General features: G+C 31.5%; 1 protein-coding gene across 2 annotated transcripts in view; it reads left to right on the top strand.

Annotated features, from left to right (window-relative positions):
* Window positions 1–25,378, top strand: part of GramD1B (GRAM domain containing 1B) — a 158,038-nt gene that overhangs the window by 96,472 nt on the left and 36,188 nt on the right. The window contains exons 1-2 of one of the 2 annotated variants that reach the window (XM_087150075.1): window positions 23,673–23,698; window positions 23,917–24,129. In XM_087150075.1, the coding sequence (XP_087006201.1) occupies window positions 23,993–24,129 (137 nt within the window). In that variant the 5' untranslated portion in view covers window positions 23,673–23,698; window positions 23,917–23,992. Of the gene's footprint in view, window positions 1–23,672; window positions 23,699–23,916; window positions 24,130–25,378 lie in introns of those variants that run through there. The other variant, XM_087150077.1, reaches the window with a different exon arrangement.

Raw genomic sequence — 25,378 nt, 5'->3', positions numbered from 1 at the left:
TAACTCAAGAAATTACACATGGAATTTTATGAAACTTACCCACAATATACAACACATAGTAAGGTATTAAACAACATAAAAAGAAATTATCAGACATTAATAGTAGTATAGAAATTAGCACATGTATAAAATAAACAAATTGGAAGTATCGGTTTGCAATAGAAAAAGTACCTTTAATATGGAATATGATTGCCTCTAGAAGCAATACAGCACAAACAGCGATGTGTGATGCTTTCAATTATGCGGTCTATCAGTTCAATAGGAAGTGAGAGCCATTGCTCTTGTAAAGCAGTTGCAAGCGTGGCAAGGGTCTGAGGGGGCGGATTGATGGCAGATACACGCCTCCCTAGAGCATCCCAAACGTGCTCGATAGGATTCAAGTCCGGGGATCGAGCTGGCCACTCCATGCGAGTAATTGTTTCCTGTTGAAGATAATCATCAACAATGCGAGCTCTGTGTGGTCTTGCATTATCGTCCTGTAACAGGAAGCAATCACCAATTGCCCCGGCATATGGGCGCACATAAGCATCAAGGATGTTGTCTCGATAAACCTGAGCATTCACGGTTCCCCTTGGAAAGACATGGAGGTATGTGCGCCCTCCTAAGGATATGCCTCCCCAAACACAGACACTGCCTCTTCCGTATGCATCTCTTTCACGGATGTTTGATGGATGATAACGGGTCCCAGGTTCTCTCCATATCAAATAACGTCTACTGTCACTTTCTAGACTAAACCTGGACTCATCCGTAAAGAGAACAGGCCTCCATTGATCTGACGTCCAGTGGACATGTTGTCGGGCCCACTGCAAACGGTCTCTCCTATGGCGTGATGTGAGCGGCACGCAAATGGCTGGTCGTCTCGCATACAGACCACCTTCGTGGAGCCTTCTGCGCACAGTTGACGTTGACACCAACCTTCCGGTGGCTGCAGCAAGAGAGGATCTAAGATGTGTCGGAGTAGCGGTTCTATTCCTGCGTGCACTTAATGTCAAATATCGGTCATCGGCACTGGTCGTAACAGTTGGCCGTCCTTGACTGAACCTCCTAGATGCCGAATCTGTGGTTTGAAATTGCCTCCAAAGTCTATGAACCACAGATGGACTCACATTTAGCCATCTGGCCACTTCTGATTGACTCTGCCCTGCCTCTAGTCTCCCGATGGCTCTCCATCGTAGTTCTTCAGGCAAATGATGCCTAGAGGTCATTATTACGAATTGGCTATCTCAGATTTTCAATGTCGCAATCACAGTAAAATTTGTGTGCTTTCTCTCAAACTTGGACTTTTATGCTCCAGGCAGATGACGTAAGCCGAGTGCAGCGCCACTAATTTGCATATTGCAATTTTACTCAGCTACTCTTAGTGGACAACATATGCAAATTTTGCACGGTTTGGCTTACTTTTGAAAGAGTTATCGCTATTTTTGTGATTTTTCCTTAATTTATGATAACCAGTGTATATATATATATATATATATATATATATATATATATATATATATATATATATATATATATATATATATATATATATATATATATATATATATACATACAGTCAATTCGCTATAACTCGAAGTACGATAACTCGAATATTACTATAACTCGATTTTTTTTTATGAGGTCCCGACCCTTTTATCTTCAATTTCATGTTAATTATTCTCGATTACTCGAATTTTACCCCTTTTAACTCGATTTTTTTTTATCTTCTAAAGCAAGAAAAAAAAAACTAGGAGCTGATATCTTGCCCCTTCCTTTGCAACACACACACAATGTCTTTCGCACTCTTCATGGAGAAGCTAAAGTTTCCCTCTTGAAGTATGTGAACAGTGGTTAAATGAAACGTTACCAAATTTACTTCAAGGATACAGTGAAAATGATGTTTTCAATATTCATGAAATGGGTTTATTTTTAAAATGCCTTCCAAATAAGACTATGATGTTTAAGGATGAAAACTGCTCAGGGGGTAAAATGAGCAAGAAACGTTTGACTGTACTAGTAGGAAGAAATGCGTCTGGGACAGAGAAATTGCCCTTACTTGTTATCGGAAAATACCGAAATCCCCGATGTTTCAAGAATGTAAAAACGTATCCTTTGGATTACAAGTCTAACAAAAAGTTTTGGATGACATCAGTTTTATTTGAAGACTATGTAAGAAAATTCGATCGGAAATTCTTCGCTAAAAAAAGAAAAGTGATACTCTTTATGGATAAATGCACAGCGCATAGTGATCTACCTAATTTGAAAGCAGTAAACTTGCAGTTCCTCCCGCCAAACACAACAGCAAAGTTGCAACCGATGGACCAGGGTATCATAAAGTGCTTCAAACAGTCTTATCGTAAATGGCTTTTCAGAAAAATGATCTTAAATATTGTAAGCATTTAGAAGATATGTAATTAATAAGCATTAATTAAATAATCCGACAATATTTTGAAAGTCCAAAACCAAAACTAACGGTAAGTCGAACTTCCGATATGTCGAAGTTTTTCGTCAGTCCTATCAAATTCGAGTTATTGCGAATTCACTGTATATTGAATATAATACAAGGCTTTATTTCTCTTTTTAAATTTTCCTTTGCATGATTGCATTTGCACATTTTTCCCCATATGCTCTTTAAAGATGTTATGATGAAATTAATATGTTAATCACAAAAATTTTAAAAGGATTGCCAATTCGAAATTCATTTCAAAAACAAAAAAAGCTTTAAATGAAATTTACTTAATAAAGAACCATACACACCGCTAGAAAAATTTGCTTATAAAGCCGTAATATGTTACATAATGTATTATGTCTACTGTGGTGTTAAAAAATAAAGAAAAGATGGAAATAATTTAATAATAATAGAAATAAAGAAAAAATGGAAATTCGAATAGGGTATCGGTTTTCGTAAGAAGTTGTAGAAAAAATATTTTTGCTTTCAGGAGCTGCAATGAATGATGTTTTTGTGACAAACTGAAAATAGATTAATTATTTCTTTGAGGAATGAGAGCAATATGACGTAAATATAATTATGAAAAAACAAAATTTCGAAAGAATCTTTATTAAATCTTTAAAACAACTTTCATAAAAATAATTCTTTATTGAAATCTTTAATAAAATTATAACAAGCTCTCATCTTCATTGGAGGAAAAGTCTATTGCATTAATTATTTTTTATTGAGTGTAAATAACTTAGATCAGGGGTGGCGAACCTTTATACACCAACGTGCCATTTTCTCTAAAAAATTGCTTAATGAGGTCAAATAATTTTGACTTCGTGATTATTGGGAAAATAAAAATACTAAATACTATCAACTCAAAACTCTTTACTTACATTGAAAAGAAATTTACATTTTGCAATGCCTCAGTTATACGCGTAATTCAACTTAAAGCAACATCAGTGTGACTTCTGTTGTTGCAGATTAGATGACCAATAACTTATATTAGGTTGTAAGATGTTGGTTTAAGCAGGACTGTTGATTTTTTTGCTAGTTATTTATTATTAGCTTGGTTTTTACTGTTATTAATTGTTTTTTTAGTATTAATTTTTAATTTTTTTATTAATAATTGTTTATTATTTTGTTTTTTGTGAATTTTAATTTAATTGTTACATATGTTTCATAGCGTAATAACATTTGTGTGGAGAGCCCAAAATATTGTGTCGCGTGCCATTGGTTCGCCATCCCTGACTTAGATAGTCTTTGGTTTAAAAAAAAATGTCGAAAGATTTAATGTTTCGATACATTTAAAGCCTGTGCCTTTACGTTTTAGAATTTTTACGTAATAACTTCCTTTCCCCCCCCTTTTTTTTCGTTTTTTTTCTCCTTCTTTTCAATAATTTTTTTATTTCCTTAATTTTATTTCCAATGTCTATTTTGTTGAAGTTCTATGTGGAGCTATACGGCTCCAATTACTTTATAAATTAACTGTTCTTTATAAAAATAAAAAATAAAAATAAAAAATGTGTTATAAGACGAAAACAAATATAGAGAACATTTTGTGTTACAAATATAGATATTATTATTATTATTGTTATGATTACTTTTATTATTTAACCATGATTCGCGGAATTTGCCCATCTGAGGTGCTCGCACCGCCCATATGTTTATCTAGACTCTGAAAGGCGATTTGCCTTTTCTGAGGAATTTTGCCTTTCTTTTCCCTCCTAAAAAATTGCCTAATAGTGATCCTATAAACGATTCATTTCATCATTATTATTTTTTTTCTTAAAGGAATTCTCAAACATAAACCTTCTCGCGTCTATTCACTGTCCGCACCATAAAAACTAGTTTCGAACTCAGCGCGAGGAAGATCAAAACATACTTGACTCTTTATCGCAGCACAGAGGGATAAAAAATTAAAAAAAAATTAATATCTAAAAATAAGCGAAAAATTTTCCAGAGTGTATATAATGAAGTTTTGGCAGGTGTTTATGGGGTGTGTGTGAATAAAGACCGTAAATCTGGCTCTTCAATCCCAACAATCGGCAATCAAACACAGAATAGATATGGTTCATCACCTCGGTTAACCGAACGGTGTTGAATCGTGTTTGATAAAGTGTTGAAAAGACCTCTCGTGGTGGGGGGGGGAGGGAAAAAAAGAACTCTATATCATGAGCACCCCACCGCTACTATTTTGGCATCCCCTACAATGGTTTGTTATAGTGCAAAATGCAGTATTTTATTACAAAATGATATGGAAAACAATATTTATGGGGGAATCTTATCACTTTGACCTTTATTGTTGGAGGGTAGATAAATATTGGAGTGTTTTTTATCATACCTATTTCATGTTACACTTCAATAATTTTATAAGAGTTAACCTATATTGTGATAATAGGGATGGAGTTTTATTTAATAGGGTCTTTATCAGCACGATACTATATCTTCTTTAAGCTTATTTGATTTCCTTCTTCTTCATTTTCTTTTTTTTTTTCTTCTTTAAAGAAAAAAAATTCCTATCAATTTCACCAAGAGAACTTTTCCAAAAATTGCTTTTTCCAACAAACTGAAAAAAAAAAAAAAAAAAAAAAAAAAAAAGTAAGCACCATTGTAATTTAGTGAGAAACAATTTTTCTTAAATTATTTTTTTAATAAGTTTGAACAAGAAAAGGTAGTTTTATTTTAGTAATATCTATAATGGAAAAAAAAGGGGGAGAATCGGTGTACAAAGAAAATAGTTTTATTTTAGAAATATTTATAGAGGGAAGAAAAGGAGAAAAAAAAGTATATTTGTAAAAAAAAAAAAAGAAAAAAGAATAAGACAACTTTATAAGATAGTTTTATTTTAGCAATATTTATAAAGAAAGAAAAGGGGGAAATAGTGCAGGAAAAAGGCAGTTTTGTTTAAGCGATATTTATATTAGAAAAAAGGGTGAAATTGGTATACGAAGAAGATTTTTAATTTAAAAGCATTTATAGTGGGAAAGAAATGGAGAAAAAAGTTAAACCAAGTGGGTGTTTTACCTTTTAGTAATATTTATATTGGGGAAAAATTGCAAATTTTTTTCTTTTTCTTAAATTTTAATTTTCTTTAAATAAATAGTTTTATGAAATTATAATCAATAAAAGAAATGAAATAAAATAAAAATAAAGTTTAATTGAATTCATTTTGAACGGGCAAAATCTCAATGAAAAAATGTATAAATTCACAAGTGTCATTTAAAAATTCATAAAAAAAAAGAGAGAGAAGGTTCGTAAATGAAAATAAATTCAATTGAATTGATTTTAATTCTATTCTAATTTTGAGATAAAATAAAATAAGTACAATATCACTAATTTTTTAAAGATAAACAATGTGCTTCGAGTTGAAGTGAATTAACTTGATTTCATTTAAATTTATTAATTATAATTTGTGCTTTCTCTAAATTAACATACTTTTCTTCAACGGATTTTCATCCTCAAAATAGAAGACGGGGAAACATCATTCAAATAATTTATTGAAGATCTTCTTAATGTTAGTTTTATCTTATTTCTCTGAGTAATTTAAGGAAATTTAAAACTTTAGCACTAGTTTATATAAGAATTATTCCTTACGAAAAAGTAAGTTTCTTATAACCGTACTTTTATATTATTTAATTCAACGGTGGATAGAACATTTTTTTAAATCAAAGAACATAATTTTTACATAATTTTAAACTTTGTAGCTTTAAAATTCAAAATTTGAAAGTAATCGGTGAAGATAGTTTCCGAGAACTGAAATAAATAAATAAACACCAACTTTTTTGAAATTTATTTGACTCATTTCAACGTTATTTTGGATTTTATAATTTCGAAACTATTCAAACTTCAAATAACAATTTTCTTATATCGATTTCATTTGATCGCTTAATAAAATTAATCACATTTCCTCTATTTTATTTCATCTCTAAATAGTAATAGAAAAAGATTTCATTGAAAAAATTTATTTCTATTTACGAAATATATTTTCCCTTTTTTAGATAAAATTTCATTTCATACTTTCTAATTCATACCTTTTTTGCTCAAAATATTGTTCGTTTGAAATTCATTCAATTTAATTAGTATTCATTCTCAACAATTTAAAAATTCCATTTGTTTAAAAGAAAACTTTATTAACCTTATTAATTTTCCCCATGTTATAAATATTAATAAAAAAAACTTCAACTAAATATTTTGCAAACTTAAATAGTGTTTCTCCTTTTTATGAATTACTTGTTGAGTTTTTTTCCACATTATTTTTCTTCCAAAACTATCTTTTTAACATTTAATTCGTTGAAACTTAATTTTACTTAATGCACCCTTACCTTTAGAGGTATACGTTTTTATTGGTGCTTGAATATCTATTCTTTCCAAAACATATTTTTTAATAATTCGGTAAAATTTCTGTTCACAAATATTCTCCCCACTCTCTGAATTAAAATTGTGTTGATTGTTACATATTCTCTCTCTATTCAAAACATTATTTAAATAAAATTTGTTTCCATTAAACCGTTTCTTATTGACAAACATTTTTCCTTCTTTATAAACAAAAGTTTTAGTAATACCTGCAACTTTTTCACTTCTTGAATAAAAGTTTTATTACATTATGCATATTCTTCTTCCCCCAAAATTATTAACAATAATTGTTTTCATTAAACCTGACAAGCATTTTCCTTTCTTTATGAACGGAAATTTTAGAAATATCGGCAAATTTTGCACTTCTTGAATAAAAGTTTTATAGCACGTTGCATATTTTTCTTCCCTATAACATTCACTAAACAAAAATCGTTTCAATTAAAACGATTTTTACAGACAAACATTTTCCCTTCCTTTACGAACGAAAGTTTTAGTGACAATAGCAATTTTTTTTTTCCTTCTGCAACCCTCGTAGCGGTCGTAGAACGATATGGCGTTGGCGTAAAAAGGTTCATTCAATGATCGCCGTGATTTGTTCCATTCACACGAAGAGTGATCAGCGATGCGAGAAAACTGAGCCCGTCACTGCATTCACGTCTCGTTTAACAGAAGTCGCACGTGGACAGCTAATTAAATCGAAAAGTCACCCTATGCCATCCCTGATGTCACGATTCGTTGACTGCGATAAGCCCTGTCGAGAAGTGGGGGGTCTCTATTCCCCAATGGGGAAACGAAGAGACCGTGCGGTTTTCGAAGAGAGCGAAAGTAGAGTACGCGCAAAATCCACACTGTTAGAATTTTCTCTATAAAATTATGATCAAATAACCGGTAGCAGTCAGTCCATCTAATTAATTGTAAAGTTTACGGTAAAGAACATTTTTTTACCTTTACGGTTTAAAAACCGTTTACAACTTGTAAGGTTAAAAAACCATGAATCCAAAATTATACGGTTTTTTAACCATTTACAACTAGTACGGTTTCCAAATTGTTAAAAAGACACGGCATGGCGAATAATATAGTAGCTTTATGGTGCTGCCATCTATGCGTGAATGAGAGCATCGTATTTTAATATCCCATGGTCACACATTAGGGAGTGCGGGATACTGATAACTCTTTGTGTGTTTAATAGGTTGGAGGAAATTTTGTGGTGTCAACGCTGGGATTCGGACTCTCTTTCTGTTGAGATTGAAAGATTAGCAACTCTCAGTTGTGATGTGTAGCCAACAGCAAGGTACTAAGTGACTTCATTAGGTGGGGACTATAAAATTCTGGTTGCTTAACCGTATTAGGTGAAAGCATTAAATAACCGGTTTTTCTCACAATTTACGGTTTGAATACCATCTTATTTATAATTATTTGACTGTTTTGTTTGAATATGGAAAAATAACAAATAAATTGCTATTTAACCATTTTTTTTTTTGAGTAATTTCTAATAGTGCACTGGTTATAGTGGAATCTACTTATATGGTCAGCACACTTTCAAGAACGGAATCATTTATAAAGGATAAAATTCTTCGAACTCATCGAAATTTACTAAATAAAAGTGCGACTTTCAATTTGAAGTTCAGAAATACCCTCGATCTTGTATAAAAAATCACTAGATGACGCAATTGTTTAGTTCTTTGGTAAACGCCAAAGGTTTTCTTTTTCAAGCATTCAGGGGATGGAAGAAAATTATCGTCGCAAATTTTATTATTCCTTCATTACTAATTTAAAGTGCAGAAAAAGTGCGTGCAGACAAACCCTAGAGTAAGCTATGAAGTTTCAAATACTGAAAAGAGAATTTTAAAATATACAAACGAAAAAAAATTATGAGATGAGAACTAAAGATGACACAATGGAGAAGTTCTCTTCTCATAATTTGTTTGCGTTTTAATAGTTTGAAGTATTTTTTACAGCAATTGAAACTTCAAGACTTATTTCTAGGTGTGCCTGAACTTACTTTTTCTCTCTTTTAAATTTTAAATTAGTAATGAAGGAAAAATATAATTTGAGACAAAAATTTTCTCCCGCGCTGTCGTCTTAAGGAATCATTTAAAAGAATCGAGTTTAAATTAAACTTTGGATTAATTCTTCTGACATTCAATGAAAATGGTCTTCGATAACTTTAATTACGATTTCTAATTGTCAAGTAAACTGATGAATTCTTTAAATATATAACCGTTCTCGCACTGCTGTCATCTCATTTCTGTTTGTTGAATCGATCTGGTAGAGCTGCGATTACATTAAAAGGTTAGAAATCTCATTGAGTTGTGTAAAAATACAAAGCTTTAAAAAAGTTCAAATGTCTTTCGTGAATGTGTATTTTTATACATCAACATTTAACATAGGCAGTAAATATTACACCGGAAAATGTGCAGCTTTCGTTTTATTCAGTGATCTATTTAAATGTCATGAGGATATATGCGCTTCAGATATACGTTAATTGGGTTTGAATTCTGGAATAGGCCTAGTGTGTGCACTAAAATATTTTAAATAACATTCGCTATTTTTCTTCACGATGATTTCTGCTGGTGATTTTACAGTGAATTTCCTATTTATATATATATATATATATATATATATATATATATATATATATATATATATATATATATATATATATATATATATATATATATATATATATATATATATATATATATATATATATATATTCAAAACCCCGCTATAGTGAACACGGCTTATAGTGAACTCCCAGATATAGTGAACGAAATGCTCGGTCCCGTGCCTTGCTATACACATAAAATGTTATTTTTAGTGGACATAGTGAACCAAAAAAGTGAGGAAGTTGGATATAATGAACTTTTTTCTGTCTTCGACTGATTCCCCCCCCCCCGCCCCATTTTCTTTGTAATAATTTTGAAATTTGTACTTCAAAATAAATACATATACCGATTTTTAAAACCATCTATAGAAACTACTTTTATGTGCTCGAATGGCAGGTTAGACAGGTTTAAAAAGCGAAGTAACAGAAATTCAGGAAAAATTATCTGAGACTCGGGAAGTGTTTCCATATCTGATGTTGAGGATTGCTCATCAGCTAAAGATTACTAATTTTTATTTGTGCGCAAGACGAAAAGTGATGAAAAATAACAAATTTTTTGCTACTATATAATATTTTTCAGTCATTTATATGAATATAATGTAATAAAAGGGAGGAATTTGGGAACCATTAGTGAAATTGCCTGCGTAACGGATATAGTGAACTCCCGGTTATAGTGAACCAAAATTTCGGTCCCTTGAAGGTTCACTATAGCGGGGTTTGACTGTATATATAATATACAATAATACAATTTCTGGATGCACATTTCGATGACAAATATAAAGGCATTATTATATCTTACTTAATTAATAAAACGATGATTATACGGAATTATAATTAATGATTCTACAGAAAATAATTTCGAACCCCAAAATTAAAAAAATATATATATATATTTTTCCAACTACGATAGAATGGAGCAAATTCTTCCGGATTTCTCTTACCAAACGACAGAGGGAAGAAGAAGAAATCGAAATCTGGTGGAAATTGAAGGGGAAAATTAAAAAGTTGAAGCGAAAAGAGTGTCGCTCCGGAGAGCTTGTGAAATGAGCGAGCATTTTCAAATGCGAAAACGATAAAGAGGTCGGAATGTGGGGAATTATTAATTTTTGTTATCGGCCTTCCAACACTTCCCCCGGGGGAACGTTTACAAATTGCGCTTCTATTTATATTCCAGATCAAGACTGGAGTGTGACAATTGTGTCTTATTACATCGAAAGAATTCATCGGTAACATTTTTATTCAGGACACAGAATGAAAAGAGTATTTAAGAAAATGAACATATCATTTGATTCCAACTTCGCTAATTAAAATTGTTCTTTTTTTTTAAAAAAAAAAAAAGAATAAACTAATGGAACCAAATAAATTCGTTAAGTGATGTCGCCCATTTGTATACAGTAAATCATTTAGTAAACTAGCATTTTTTGAAGAGACTTTAAAAAGCCAGCAGTTGTTTTAAAAGGTTGCCGCGTTTTCTCAAAATTTATAATAGTGACTTTATATTTACGTTGTACAAATATTAGATTTTTAAAAACTGTCTTATTGTTTAATGTTCTGAAAACCAACCACTTGAAGAGATAATCTGTAATAGCCACTCCGACCATGAAGACCAGAACTTTGTTCCTTTCTGTTTAGGTTTAGTAAAGGAAAATAAAGAAAAAGTAAGTACGAAATTCATTGTTTAGTTAAGTTTGAGTTGAGCATTAAAGAAGTTAATTTTTTACTGCTTCCATTTTCTTAAACACGTTTTGTGAGCCGTTTCCATTTTCTGCAGCACTCTTTTTGAGCAATTTCCATTTTCTTAAACACGTTTTGTGAGCTGTTTCCATTTTCTGCAGCACTCTTTTTGAGCTATTTCCATTTTCTTAAACACGTTTTGTGAGTTGTTTCCATTTTCTGCAGCACTCTTTTTGAGCAAATTTCCATTTTCTTAAACACATTTTGTGAGCTGTTTCCATTTTCTGCAGCACTCTTTTTGAGCTATTTCCATTTTCTTAAACACGTTTTGTGAGTTGTTTCCATTTTCTGCAGCACTCTTTTTGAGCTATTTCCATTTTCTTAAACACGTTTTGTGAGCTGTTTCCATTTTCTGCAGCACTCTTTTTGAGCTATTTCCATTTTCTTAAACACGTTTTGTGAGCCGTTTCCATTTTCTGCAGCACTCTTTTTGAGCTATTTCCATTTTCTTAAACACGTTTTGTGAGCTGTTTCCATTTTCTGCAGCACTCTTTTTGAGCTATTTCCATTTTCTTAAACACGTTTTGTGAGCCGTTTCCATTTTCTGCAGCACTCTTTTTGAGCTATTTCCATTTTCTTAAACACGTTTTGTGAGCTGTTTCCATTTTCTGCAGCACTCTTTTTGAGCTATTTCCATTTTCTTAAACACGTTTTGTGAGCCGTTTCCATTTTCTGCAGCACTCTTTTTGAGCTATTTCCATTTTCTTAAACACGTTTTGTGAGCTGTTTCCATTTTCTTAAACGCGTTTTTTGAGCTATTTCCATTTTCTTAAACACGTTTTGTGAGCTGTTTCCATTTTCTTAAACGCGTTTTTTGCGCATTTTCTAAAACCTGTTTTTTGAGATGTCTCCATTTTCTTAAGCACGCATTTTGAGCTGTGCCCCGAATAATAAGCTCACCGACGAATTGTGAAACGGCTAGTTAACTCGAAGAAAACGTCGATTTTAACAATATTTTTTTTATTTATTAATTTATTAACAAACAAATATTTTCTACAATTTACTATATTCATAAAAATCAGATTAAATAAAGACTGGAATACATATGCATTTTCAACGGATTGCATTTTGTGGTCATAAAATTAATGAAAGTTATTAGGTTATTGATAATTTGTGAAATATTTTTTTTCTCCAATTTAAAGATATTTCCCAACAATTCTCTTTTAAAAATACTTTTCTCGGATACCACTACGATCTTGATTATTATTCCAAATGAATGGCTTAAAACTAGAAGCGGTGTTTCATTATAGTAAAGTAAAATTATGACATACTCGTAACCTCATGACGTAATATTTTATGATAAAAGATAAAAGCGGTATGATAATCGGTACCTAAACTCATTAACCGTTTTATAATTATTAAACAGTAAATACATTATCATAAGCTTCCTGTAAAATTGTGCTCAATCAAGTTATGCAACTAAAACAATGAATACAAAATTTTAAAAGTTTCGTAGAGCTTTCCGCGCTTAATGATAACTTTGGAGAAAAAGCATTTTACGAGTTTTGGCAGACGTTGAATTGAGTTTGAATTGCCAGGAAAAAAAGGAATTGAATGACAACATATTTAATAACAGAAAAGGAATAAGTTTTATTTTTTAAAAAGATGTTTTACGTTACAGAAAAAACAGAGTTTTATAAGAATTTATTGGAATTTCGTTAAATCTTATAGTCGCAATGAAAGTGTTTAAAAGCGTAATTTTAAATGCCGAAATTCAAAGATCGTCAGTCTTCGTCAGTGTGCAAACTTCATCGTATCAAATTGGTCAGATAGTACTCGAGATTCAACAATTTAACTTGTTCTTTGTTTTTTATTATCGAACACAATTTATTACAAATTTTGTTAAGTGTTCCGTGTGTTCACAGTTTCGATAGATTGCAAGTATCCTAACGAAATGTAATCAGTACGAAAAAAAAAATAAGAGAGTTAGTAATTTCAGAAAAACTTTTTGCACATGGACTCTAAAATGATTTTGAATATCAGACGATCCTAAAACTCGCGTTGGCAGCTTTCCGTTCTGGAATCTTTCTCACCTGTTTGTTACAATTTAAACTTCTGACAATATTGTTTTATCGATTATTTAAAAGTATGAGTGATGTCTGCCAGATTACAGCTCCCTTTAATAAAAACGAGTTTCACAGGAAGTTTATTGCATGTTATTCAATGATTATTTATTTTTGATTCAATATCTCAGGTAAGACGGACGTGGGGCATCATGGAACAAGTAGTTTGAAAACTTTCTGAAACCACGTTCGTGGATAAACACTCAATCAGTCCTAAAAAGACAATCAGGGACCGAGAAAGACAATTGGGTAATTTCAACTCGAGAAGAAGAGGATCTCTGATACACTGACTCGTGACCTATGACCAGCACCAGCTTAATGTTTATAAACAAGCTGGATCATTAAGTCCAGCTAAGTTTCTCACATAAGTTAGAGCGTTAATTAAAGTGAAGTTAATTAAATAAAACTCTGTAGCCCCCATCGAATTTGTTAAAATATACTTCTTTCTCGACTACGTTTTTTACTTAACTTGGATTTATTTGTTAATGTATTTTATTGTAATCGTGATACATTTTTGTTTTGTATACCTGGCAACTTCGATGCATAATTAATTTGTTTATGTTCTACATGGTTTCGTGCCTGCCTTAATATTATGTAAGAAATATATAGTGACAGAATTTAAATCTTTGTGAAAGAAGAATATAAAATGTGCCAATATAGAATGTATCAGTTTAGAGAATTGATACTTAACGGGCTTGGCTTACTCCAAATAGAATGGACAGAACGGTTGCTAATGTAAACAAATACCAAGTTTCAAGAACCAATCAAGATCGAGATACCCGTACTACGTCACTTGCAGGAGGTCCATTACAAGCTTTATGATTACCAAATTTGTCAGATTCCTCACTAAATATTTTGCCTCATAAATACAGTCCTTATATGAAGAAAAAAAAAATGGAAAAAAAAGCTTTTATTGCCTTGCATGTTTTCCTTCGGCATTTTACCAATTTTCACTCGAGCTTGGCAGCATCATAATGTTAAGAATAAATATTGCATTTTTTGCGAATTCTTTTTTAATTATAAAGTAATTATTTTTTAAAGTAAGATTAAGATGCAAATAATAGTGGCTCCCCAGAAATCTTTCTGAGTCTTATTTCTATTTTGCTAATGCTTTTATTAACGTGTTTGTGGGTATAAGTAATGTTAAATTAATGGTAATTTTTTACTTAATTTCAAGTGTTTCAAATCTGGATTATCGATAGCTTTTGCCGGTATCAATAGCGTCGGGTGCTGGTAGTACTCCGTTGCAAGTTAAGAAAAGAACATTGCTGCATTGTAGATCCGTTTCATTTCGTTATCAAATTACACACACATGCTTTCAATGCAGTAAAAGCTTTTAAAAGTTAGACGCGTCAGATAGAAGTTTAATTCGTGCTATCTCTTACAATATATATCGTAGAATTATTATAAAAATGTTATTTTTTCGTAGTCTTTCTGGAATCCGAGACTTGGCAATATATTTCAATAAATACGAAGAACATTGGTTTTTGAAGAAGAAGCAACTATATGACGTTGCAAGAGCATTAGATTTGATTGGACTACTCGAAATGGTGCGTCTTGTTGTGACTTATTCTTCAAGTTCAAGGCGCAAGCACTGATATTCTAATGGATGACCCGCGGCCGTGGTAGCTCAGGGGATGAGCGTTCGCCTCCCAATGCGGTTCAGATCCATCCATAGCTGTCGATAGGAATTCCACACCAGTCTCGCACCGACCATAGTCGTAAACTCAAAATTGGGTCGGCTGTTGAAAGATAGTTGTAAAATAAAATAAAATTCGTGAGTCACTGTGTTTTTCACAATTTTGTCAATCTTCTGCATGCTCACGAAACATAACAAATTTTTCTTTCTTCTTTGTTTTATGCTATTCGGACTAGCCATGAACAGCATTAGCTGTCAACTTATAAATAATTTTCCTTAAGTGTAATTTAATTTAAGATACATATTATATTCATGCGAAAACGATGTACATTTATATTCTTATTGACATTGTGATTTACGATAAATGTAAGCTTGTGCATCCATTAAAAAATATGTATATTCCGAATAAAACCAAATCATAAACTTCAAAACAGCGTTGAAAGAAATTCCATTAGTTTTCTTTTTATTCTTCACCCCCCCCCCGCCTTCTTTTTTTTCGCTAGCATAAAAAAAGGGAAAAAATCGTTTGCTACTAACTCTTTCTATTCCCAAAACTTCTATCACAAAATATTTTCTGAAAAGAAAAGCGGGAATTTCCATTACCAAACCACAGAGAAAATTTCTTTCGCTTTCAGCCATTTCATTTATTTCGATTTTTTCGAATGAAAAAATTCCACGGAGCAAAAGACGAAGAAGAAGCTATGTCGATAGAAGAGGCTTCAATTAGAAGATCAGATGGTCTGGAGTATAGAAGAGAGCCGTTTTTATCGCTTGACCGCAGGAACGGAGAGACAAACCTTGATCGTCCTCCCGCGAGAAAGCGTCGTACTTGGAGTGTGACTATCGTTTGCAGCAGGCACGCCGAATGACGGCTTAATCTTCAACCCCCTCTACACCGGAGCGTGGGAAGGCGGGGACTGTATACACAATTACACCGGCACCACAATTTCTTCTTTTAACAGTTAGTTTCAGAAATATTGATTCCATTAAAACTTCGAAGAAAAACTCACAAAGGAAAAAAGCTTTTATTAGGAGTCTTTATAGACCTAATTGAACCACGCAGGGATCTACAAAAATTTATAACATTCCTTATCGAAAATAATCAGATTTTTCTAGATTAAAAAATAAATCGGGTTTCATTTTAATGAAATACTTAGTACTAGCTATACTTTTTTAGGGTATCGCTGTACCCGTAATATAATTAAGGCAAAATTGGGAAATTTTGCTTCTGGCTAATAAGCCAGATGTAACAGTGGCCACTTCTTAAAAAATTTAAACGATTAAAGAAACTTAATATTAATAATTTGAACCATTTCTCAAAAATATGTTATTCTGATTCAATATTTTATAAAATAAAGAAATAAAGTAATTTCCTGATTCAATAATATATAAAATAAAGAAATAAAGTAATTTTCAGAGTATTATAAAATAGTCTTAATAAATCTATAATTATTAAAATATAACAATAATAAAATGCACGTAATTATTGAGAATCAGATAGTAGCTGGTCGGATCGAATGGTAACTGGTAGACAATTTTTTAGTTGCTCGCCCTTTGGTCGGTGGTAATCTCCGTTAGTTTCGCTCTATAACCCTTTGCTTTTGCTCTATAACCCTTTTCCATCCCCTGAGTCATGGTGGCTCAGGGGATAGAACGCTCACCTTCCAATGAGTTGAACCGAGTTCGAATCCCAGCGATGGCTGGTCGATGCGAATTCCGCATCCGGCTTGCACTGATCACAATGCTGATGCAAAATATCCTCAGTGATAGACGGAGCATGGGTTAGAATTCCCTGGCCACCAGGCTAACCGTGAGAGGTTTTAATTCTTTTCCTCTCGATGTAACGCAAATGCTGGTTAGTGCCATCGAAAAGTCCTCCACGAAGGCATATTTCTCTCAATACTTGATGCAGGAGTTCCCTTGTCTTCTGGATTGGATTCAAAATGACAAGGCTACGGAGTTGAACATTAGTAGTCGCAAACCGAAATTTGGGTTGGCTATTCAACGACGGTTATAAAATGAAACATAACCCTTTGACACAGATGGGTCACCGTTGTCTCTTTCATATTTAAATATATATATTTTCGCACTCTCTGATTACAAGCAAAAACACGTTTTGCTATTTTTTTAATTATAAAAATGTGCCCAATAGTTAGAGGAGGGGATCCATCCCCTCTGCAGAGGATCAAAATTGAGATGTCTTCGGATCATCATTTATAGCCCATTTGTGCAGCTCCAGTGCGACGTCAATAAACCTACCTGTCCAATAGTTACTAATAAAAATTGTTAGATTATTAGAATTTTAATTTTACTAAAATGTAAAATCTAAAAAGAAAGGGGCTAAAAATTTTTTTCATTCACAATCAAAAATTTATCAGTAATTGATTATGTAAATTAAAGGCATTTCTATGATGAATAACCGTTTCAATAAGATCTAAATAACAGCAAATAAGGGCAAATTTGAAATACATATATATGTAATACAAAAGTTATAAAAATACTTTTGTATTAATAAAAGCATTGAAATTTTTTCGTGTTCATAAAATGCAGATATTCTATTTTGGGACTTCAAGGCTAAAAACATGCCAATGAATAATAATTAGATTTATATTTCAAAAGAGAAGTTATTTCAAGATCTTTCACTTCCATATAAGGAAGGATTAAACGATTTTCTATGAGTAATAAATAATTTGATGAGGCGTAAGAATACACAGGGAAGGCAATATGACTGGCCTTTTTACACTTTTTAATTATCCTATAAAACGCAGGACCGAAGGTTTTTGCTTGGCTTTTTGTAGTTTATAATGCCTAACTAAACTCCGTCAGTTTAGACGGGATATGGGTCTCCCCCTCTGCCGCTTGGAGGGGGCTGAGATGTATGCTTTCACCATCGTTTAGTAAATAAAAAAGATAGTGCACAACAGGGACTCATTATTCCTGTTTTTTGACTAATAAAGCCACCAAAATATCGGGGTTGTTGCCCTGATATTATATATATATATATATATATATATATATATATATATATATATATATATATATATATATATATATATATATATATATATATATATATATATATATATATATATATATATATATATATATATATATATATATATATATATATATATATATATATATATATATATATATATATATATATGGAACCGTGTTTGGAGAGTTTACAATTAACGCAGATGAAAAACACTGATCTTTCATGTTGTATTTCATAACCATAAACTATTAAAACATTTTGAATATCGTATTTCCCACTTATTTTAATCTAAATTAATACAAAATAATGAAACAAGCATGAAAAATATGTTAAATAAAAATTGTGCGTCAAAGGAATAACCCAGAATCATCCTATTCACATGAAAGAAGGGCTTCGACCAACAGGTCTACTATTGTGATAAAAAAAAATAAAAGCCGACTATTTTGATAAAAAATGAAAAAAATAAAAGGCGACTATTTTGATAAAAAATGAAAAAAATAAAAGGCGACTATTTTGATAAAAAATGAAAAAAATAAAAGGCGACTATTTTGATAAAAAATGAAAAAAATAAAAGGCGAAAAGGAAAAAAAAAGGGTGCATGAATGAAATTCCGACAACTATCATTCAATTCTATCCCCGCCTGCTGAAGCTTCTACGTGTACTAAATGGTGACTGATGCACGTTAAATCTGTCTAGTCACAAAGTCCTCCATGTTCTGATAATAAATCAAACCTCTGGGGGTACTGATCCATGAGTTTCCCTGTCTTCTGGATTGGGTCAAAAATGACAAGGCTATGGAGTTGAACATTAGTAGTCGTAAACCCAAAGAATTGGATCGACTGTGAAACGACGGTTATAAAATATAAAATAAAATTGTCATCCAAAGGTTTAACAAATTTCTAGTTAGAAAAGACCCTTAATTAAGTGAGGAAAATTGAAGGGAGACCGATGTTCAACTTTTAGTGAAATCATCGATGTGACCTATATTTACCAAAAATTATGATTTGTATATAAATCTTATTGAAGCATATTTTCTAAATATGTTGACAGAACTTACAATTAGGAATTTCATGTTTTCGGTCGGAATAAAATAAGCTATTCTCAACCATAAACTAGCGAAATGATTACTTTCAGGCCTGCTAATCATTAGATCATTATACGTCATAAATATTATGGTAAAAAGTGGAAAAAAGTATGTAAGTATTTTTGAAAAGAATTGAATTTATTAGAATCTTGATATTAATACAATTTTTCATAAACATAACCTTTTCATTAAAAAGAACTTTTTTTAAAAAAGATCTTTTTTTAAAAAAGGTCTTTTTTTTTTTAAAAAAAAAAAGCTTTATAACTCAGAAGTAATTCAACCGATTTCGCTCAAATTTTGAAGTCTTAACATAGTTTGAAATAGAAAAAAAAAAAAATTGTATACCTTACAATTCGATATTTTCTACCCTTATTAAATGAAACTAATAAAAATAAAACATACATTATTTTAAAAAGGAGATTAACTGTTTAAAGTGGAATTATCTTATAATTTACGTACGAATTAAATTATGGACAAAGAAATTTAATGACTGAGTGCAAACAATTTTCGATTCTCTTTAAAACTACCTGAGATATATTGTAATTAAATACGCAAATTAAACAACCTAAATTTTCGACATCTCTCCCGCTGAAATTATTTGAACCATATTTTCCAGATTGTGGCTGATTCCATTATTTCAGTGTCAAAAATCCTAATCCATTGAAAAAAAAGGCATTTTTTCTCCGAGAAAGTGCGTTTTTGTGCCTTTTTCTGTAATTAATAGTTAGCCTTAATATGTAAGCATAATTGAGGTCGCTCTTTTCAGTCGTTTAGGTCTTACAGATCGCAAAATATGGTTCCCAGTAAGTCCTAGAAGTCAAGTTTTGGCAGCGGTCACTGAGCAGGTGAGTGATCACTTTGATCAGCCTGAGAAAGAACCGAGGGTGGCGTGGTATCGGTCCTTGTTAAACTGCTTGAACGTAAAATGCTCGATTTCGCTTGGGAGCCATCCCTTTTTCTGAGGATCAAAATTGTGATGGTATGTCTTCGAATACGAGAATCTGTGCGAATCAAAAAAATTTCTCATTTATTTAAAACACTCCAATCCAAAGACAAGTTTATCATTTTTTTTTTTTTTTGTAAAATGTAATAATTTAATTCCTTTTTGACAATAGTGCTGAAATATTGTGTTTAACGAATGCAAACTTCGAGTAAAATACATGAAAATTACATTTACTTGAAAATTAAATTACTTGAAAAAAATATGTTTTAAAAACATGCATTTCATTTTCTGAATTTTTAGAAACTTAGTTGAATACAAAAATGTTGGTCACCTTTGGCAGCTACAGAGTTTCATGGTTCTTGAAAAGAAAGGTAAATACAATAAAAAACAAAACCTGTGACAATTTTTGTGAAAAGATATTAAAAATTGAAACGTTTCTATTTTAATTTATATATATTGGTTTATTTTCAAATCGACAAATATTAGGAGGGCCCGAGATTGTAAACTACTATCAAACTTACTTAAACATATTAACTTTTGGATCTTAATGTTATGAAAGTTCGTTTTGCATTAAGAGCATTTAATTACTGAACAAATCGAATTAAAAGTTTGCATCTGAAACACTAAGAATTGCTCAGTAATTAACTGACATTTAATTTAATTCCAAAATAACTTTAATATGCTTTTCATAAGCTTGATTCCATACCTTAAAAATTTTTTTTATTTTTTTATTTTCAGGAAGTGGCTTATGTGCACATAAACAAAGCCAGTTTTTTTAAGTAACTCGATGTTAAGCATAAGATGTTTCTTTCAGCATGATGTTCTACCCACTATATATATCTTTTCTTTAGAGCTTTCCTTCCGCTAGATGTTTCTTTCAGCTAGATGTTTCTTTCAGCTAGATGTTTCTTTCAGCTAGATGTTTCTTTCAGCTAGATGTTTATTCTCATCAGATCTTCCTTTCCGCTGGATGTTTCCTTCAGCTAGATGTTTATTCCCACCAGATCTGTCTTTCCTCTCTATGTTTCTTTCAGCCAGATGTTTATTCCCACCAGATCTTTCTTTCCGCTCGATGTTTCTTTCAGCTAAATGTTTATTCCCACCAGATCTTTCTTTCCGCTCGATGTTTCTTTCATCTAGATGTCCCTTCTTCTTTGAAGCATTCGACACTGTTGACAGGCAAATCCTGATGGTGGTGGAATTCGACGTCTGTCAGACTGTCTGAAGTCTTATTCGACGTTTTATCCTGTTGTTTTTCGGATGTGAGACATTCACTGATGTTACGGTTAGTCTGTTTATTGGGCAGATGTTGTTCCAAGTTGAGTTGTCAATGACTGTCACGATTTTCTGGTGTTGTTCATTATCCATTCGAGATTTAAAATAAATCCCAGATATTTAGGATACTTCTCATAAGCAAAGTCCTGGTTATCCATTTTTAATTTTGGCTGGAAATTGTATAATCTTTTATTGGTGGTAAAACAATTTATGTTTCCACACTCCATCGAACGCTTTTGTAAGATCTAAGAGAGCAGCAATTGTGTGGTGGGTAGGCTTTATATTTTGTGCATCTCTAATGTTTTGGCAGAAAAATAGATCTTGATCAATGGTACTATGGCCTCTTCTGTAGCCAAATTGTTCGCATGGCATTAAGTTCTTACTGTCCAGAAAGTATTGAATTCTATTCAAGATCATTTTCTCCATAATTTTGCAAACTGTGCTAGTCAGTGCAATGGGTCTGAAATCCCTAGGGGCCCAGAGTCTTTTTGCCAGTTTTCTTAATGGGGGTTACAGTGGCCCTTTTCCAGTCAGATGGAAGGCGTCCAGTTTTCCAAGAGAGATTGATAATATCTAAAAGTCTCTGTTTTCCTTTTTCTTGGTGGCCAATATTTTCCAGCATTTGGCCAAAGATTTCATCTGGGCCAGAAGATTTTGTCAGGTGAAGAAGGAATTGCAAGGAGCAATTTTTGCAGTGAGAAGTTTTTAGATAAGTCTCGGTAGCCCAAATCGGAGCTTCGACAACCTTGAATAAAAGATGTTTTCAGCTTTTCTCATAACAGGTTTATTCTCCCTTGTGAAATCCAACTTGCTAGTTGCCTGGTAGTAGGCCTCAAGGCCATCTGCTGCTGTTTTGTCATTGGGAAAAACCAGATAATTTTTATCTATTACAGAGTTATTTTCCTCATAAATGTTCTTGACAATCCGCCGTAATTTGGATAGTTAATTGATCTGGAATTCAGATTGCTGCTCATTTCTTTCCATCTAGATCTCTTCAATTGTACGTATATTGTCCTTATTTTCGCATCAATTTTATTAATTTCAGTTCTAGGTTCTCGTTTTAACACTCATAAAGAAGTTTTCTCCTATTAAGAAATTAATCTGAAATTAATTTTTTTTTTCTTTTCTGCTCAGACCATATTCCATTCAAAGAATATAAATGAAACATGATATTCATTATCTCCTTTATGCGTTTTAAAATTTACAAATGTAAATAATTTCGTCCAAAATGAATGGTTTCAAAAAGTTAAATCGAAGAATTACTTCGAGAAAATTTCTGATACTCACATGCTAAACTATATTCACAAAATACAAAAAAAAAAAAAACGTAACAAAAAGAACGACATACACGATTATTTTATTATTTTTGTATTTGAATTAATATTTACTTGGATGCAAAACCTGAGAAATAATTTTTTTTGCACCGTTGGTATGTTAAATTTTCCAGAAACGAAGAAATTAAGTTTTTTCTTCTTTTTTCTTTTTAAACGAAAGAAGAGTATTTTAAACCCATATAAATTTTTTACGAAAATTGTCCGCAGAAAAATGACCACTAATATATTTTAGTTCGCGGGCCACAAAAAAAGTCTTCGATGGCAGGATGAGGGCCGCCAGTTGGTAACCACTGATATAGATCTTTTAGTAATATTGTAATTTAAAATATAAAAATTAATTTTATACGGCTTTATAACGACACCAGGGAGACAATTGAAGGGTAAAAACTAAATTCAGATTCCTTTTCCAAAATTAAATAAAGGGTATCATTTTCAGAATCACCCGAGGTGTGATGAGAACCAGATTGATAGAGCTGATTGATTGATAAAATATTCATTTATCTATTTTTAAAAAAAATTCAGATTTCTTTTCCAAATTTAAGTTCAAGGGGCCATGCTAAAATATATTCTACTGCGAAGAATTTACCGTTTCTCTTCACTTATGACGGAGATCGAAGGTGTGTGATTAGCATGCAGTGAGAACGGCCTCTAAATAATAGGTGCGGAATAAAATTTGGGACTCTCCAACCACACGCTCTTGAGAAGTTCTCGAATTTTATTGATTGTCCTCAAAAACTTTCAAATGCTTTGAGGACAGAAAACGTTCGCTGAATTTTAACACAAGTCCACAAATGTCAGAAATGTGCATATTTAAAAAAAAAAAAAGGAAAAAAAAAAAAAAAAAAACAAGCGTTTCTTTACAAACTAAAAACAAAGATCACTGAAACTAAAACAGATGATTCAGGCAGATATATTCAAAATATTATATATTTCAAAACTACACAGTAATGAAACCAAGTTTGATAAAGATGATTCTTTAATATTTTCCGTTAATGCATGGATGTTCTTAAATAGTAAAATTTTTGAGGATGCGTATCTAATTTGTCCTCAAATAATTGTTTTTAAATTTGGCCACCTAACGCATATGCAAATCCTTTTGTTACAGTGAAAAAATTTTTTAATCTGAACCACTGGACATTTCCCTTTAATTCATAACTTAACGATTTTTTTGAAATTGCATAATTGATTTTAATCTATATCGTATACCAGACGTTTATTTTTCTTTTGTTATCATCATTTATGAGAATGAAGGTCTGTTGTGTTATGCATTTGTTGTATTCGCTATTGTTTGATACTTAATAATGTAACTTTTTTTTCCTCGTTTCAACGTTTCGACAGCCTTTGCAAAACTTTCCCTAAAAACGAGTTTGGGAGTTTATTTTTAATTCAAGGAAGTGATTTTAAATTTTCATTTCATCGACTATTAATATTTTTTTTAAACAAATGAGTGAAAATTAAGTTTTTTTCAGATATGTGTACCCTTTTTGATGTCAACAGAAGTTAGAATGCTCTCATATTTAAATTTATCTAGTGTGATGTTAAAGTATGTCTAAAACTTCCGTTAGCGAATCTCAAGCTTCGGCGTCAGAGACAGAAAATGATACATCTAAGCAACAGAGATCTGTTGCATCGAAAAATAAGCTACAATCAATGTCCGAGGATTTAAACTCAATTCCTCCAAAGTAAGTTTTTTTTTTCTACCTATCTTTCACCTGTTTTGAGAGGCATTAAATTCAATGTTTACAAATGTAAATAAGGGGGGTTTCCAAGGCATAAAGTTGAATTTAATGACGTATATTGCTACGGGGTTTGTCTTAAAATGGATTATTAGATGATCTTTATTGGCCCTTTCACTTTAATAAACTTTTCCATGGTTATCTACTTTGCATTTTACGTGGTTTAAAGAAATTTCTGATGGTTATACAACTTAACTTTCTTCCGCATAGAATGTTTTTTCCACATCTTTAAATCCGTATATTTAGGTGAGCAATTATATATTTTTCACATTCCCAATTTTAGCAGTGTTTGTTATCATATTATGCATTTCCTATGCATTTTTTATTTACAATTTTTTTTAACCATCCCTCTCTTTCTGATAACTTCACAATCAAAGAAATATTATTTAATTAGTTTTTTTTAAAAATAGTTTATTTTTTTCTTCGACACATCTTTCTCTTTTTATTTTCATGTAACGTAGTCTTGTTATATGATTAAAGAAAGGAGCTTATACTTTTTAATAGGTCACATCTGCTATATTCTATATCTGCTATTTCTGAAAAAATGTATTTTCGCAACTGTTGGTTAGAGAAGAATTTTTATCTTTGACTTGCTCTGTCTTATACATATCAGAGTTCTCCCTAGGAATTAAAAAAGGCAGGGTGCTTGGCGCTTCCTCTCTGAAAAGGGCCCTTTGGGTTTCGAAAGGGCAATAATTTGTCACCTTAAAAATTTATTAAAATGTGTATTACTATGTAATAACCGAATTTATCGCCATCCATTTTTAAATTACCCTCTTATGCTATTTTATGTGTATATTTCAAAAAATAATTCTCTATCATTATCACAATAAGCAAGAAATTTTGATTTTTTATGAAAATAATGATTAATTAATAAACAACTTGAAGGCTTTTTTTTAATAATTTAACTGAAAATTGTGAAAAAAAAATAAACTTTTAAAAGTGCATTTATTTTTGCTAAAAAGCTATTTATTTAAGAAATAGTTTTAAAATTTAAAATCTCAAAATTATATAAATAATTTTTTAAAAAATTTATTAATATCCCTCTTTCTCCCCCCCCCCCCCCATATAAAATTATAACCTGTTGAGAGTAATTCTAACTAAGTGAAGATTTGTAGTACTAATCAGAATAAAACCTTTAACCCACTGGCGGTTAAGGAAATGGGCAAAATTGGGAGAATGTTTCTCCCCTACA

Source organism: Parasteatoda tepidariorum, chromosome 1 (genome assembly GCF_982258835.1).
Source record: "Parasteatoda tepidariorum strain Cologne lab strain chromosome 1, Ptep-v5.0, whole genome shotgun sequence".
Taxonomy (NCBI): Eukaryota; Metazoa; Arthropoda; class Arachnida; order Araneae; family Theridiidae; genus Parasteatoda; species Parasteatoda tepidariorum.
Note: the sequence above shows the minus strand (reverse complement) of the source record. Positions and strands in the feature narration are given on the sequence as shown.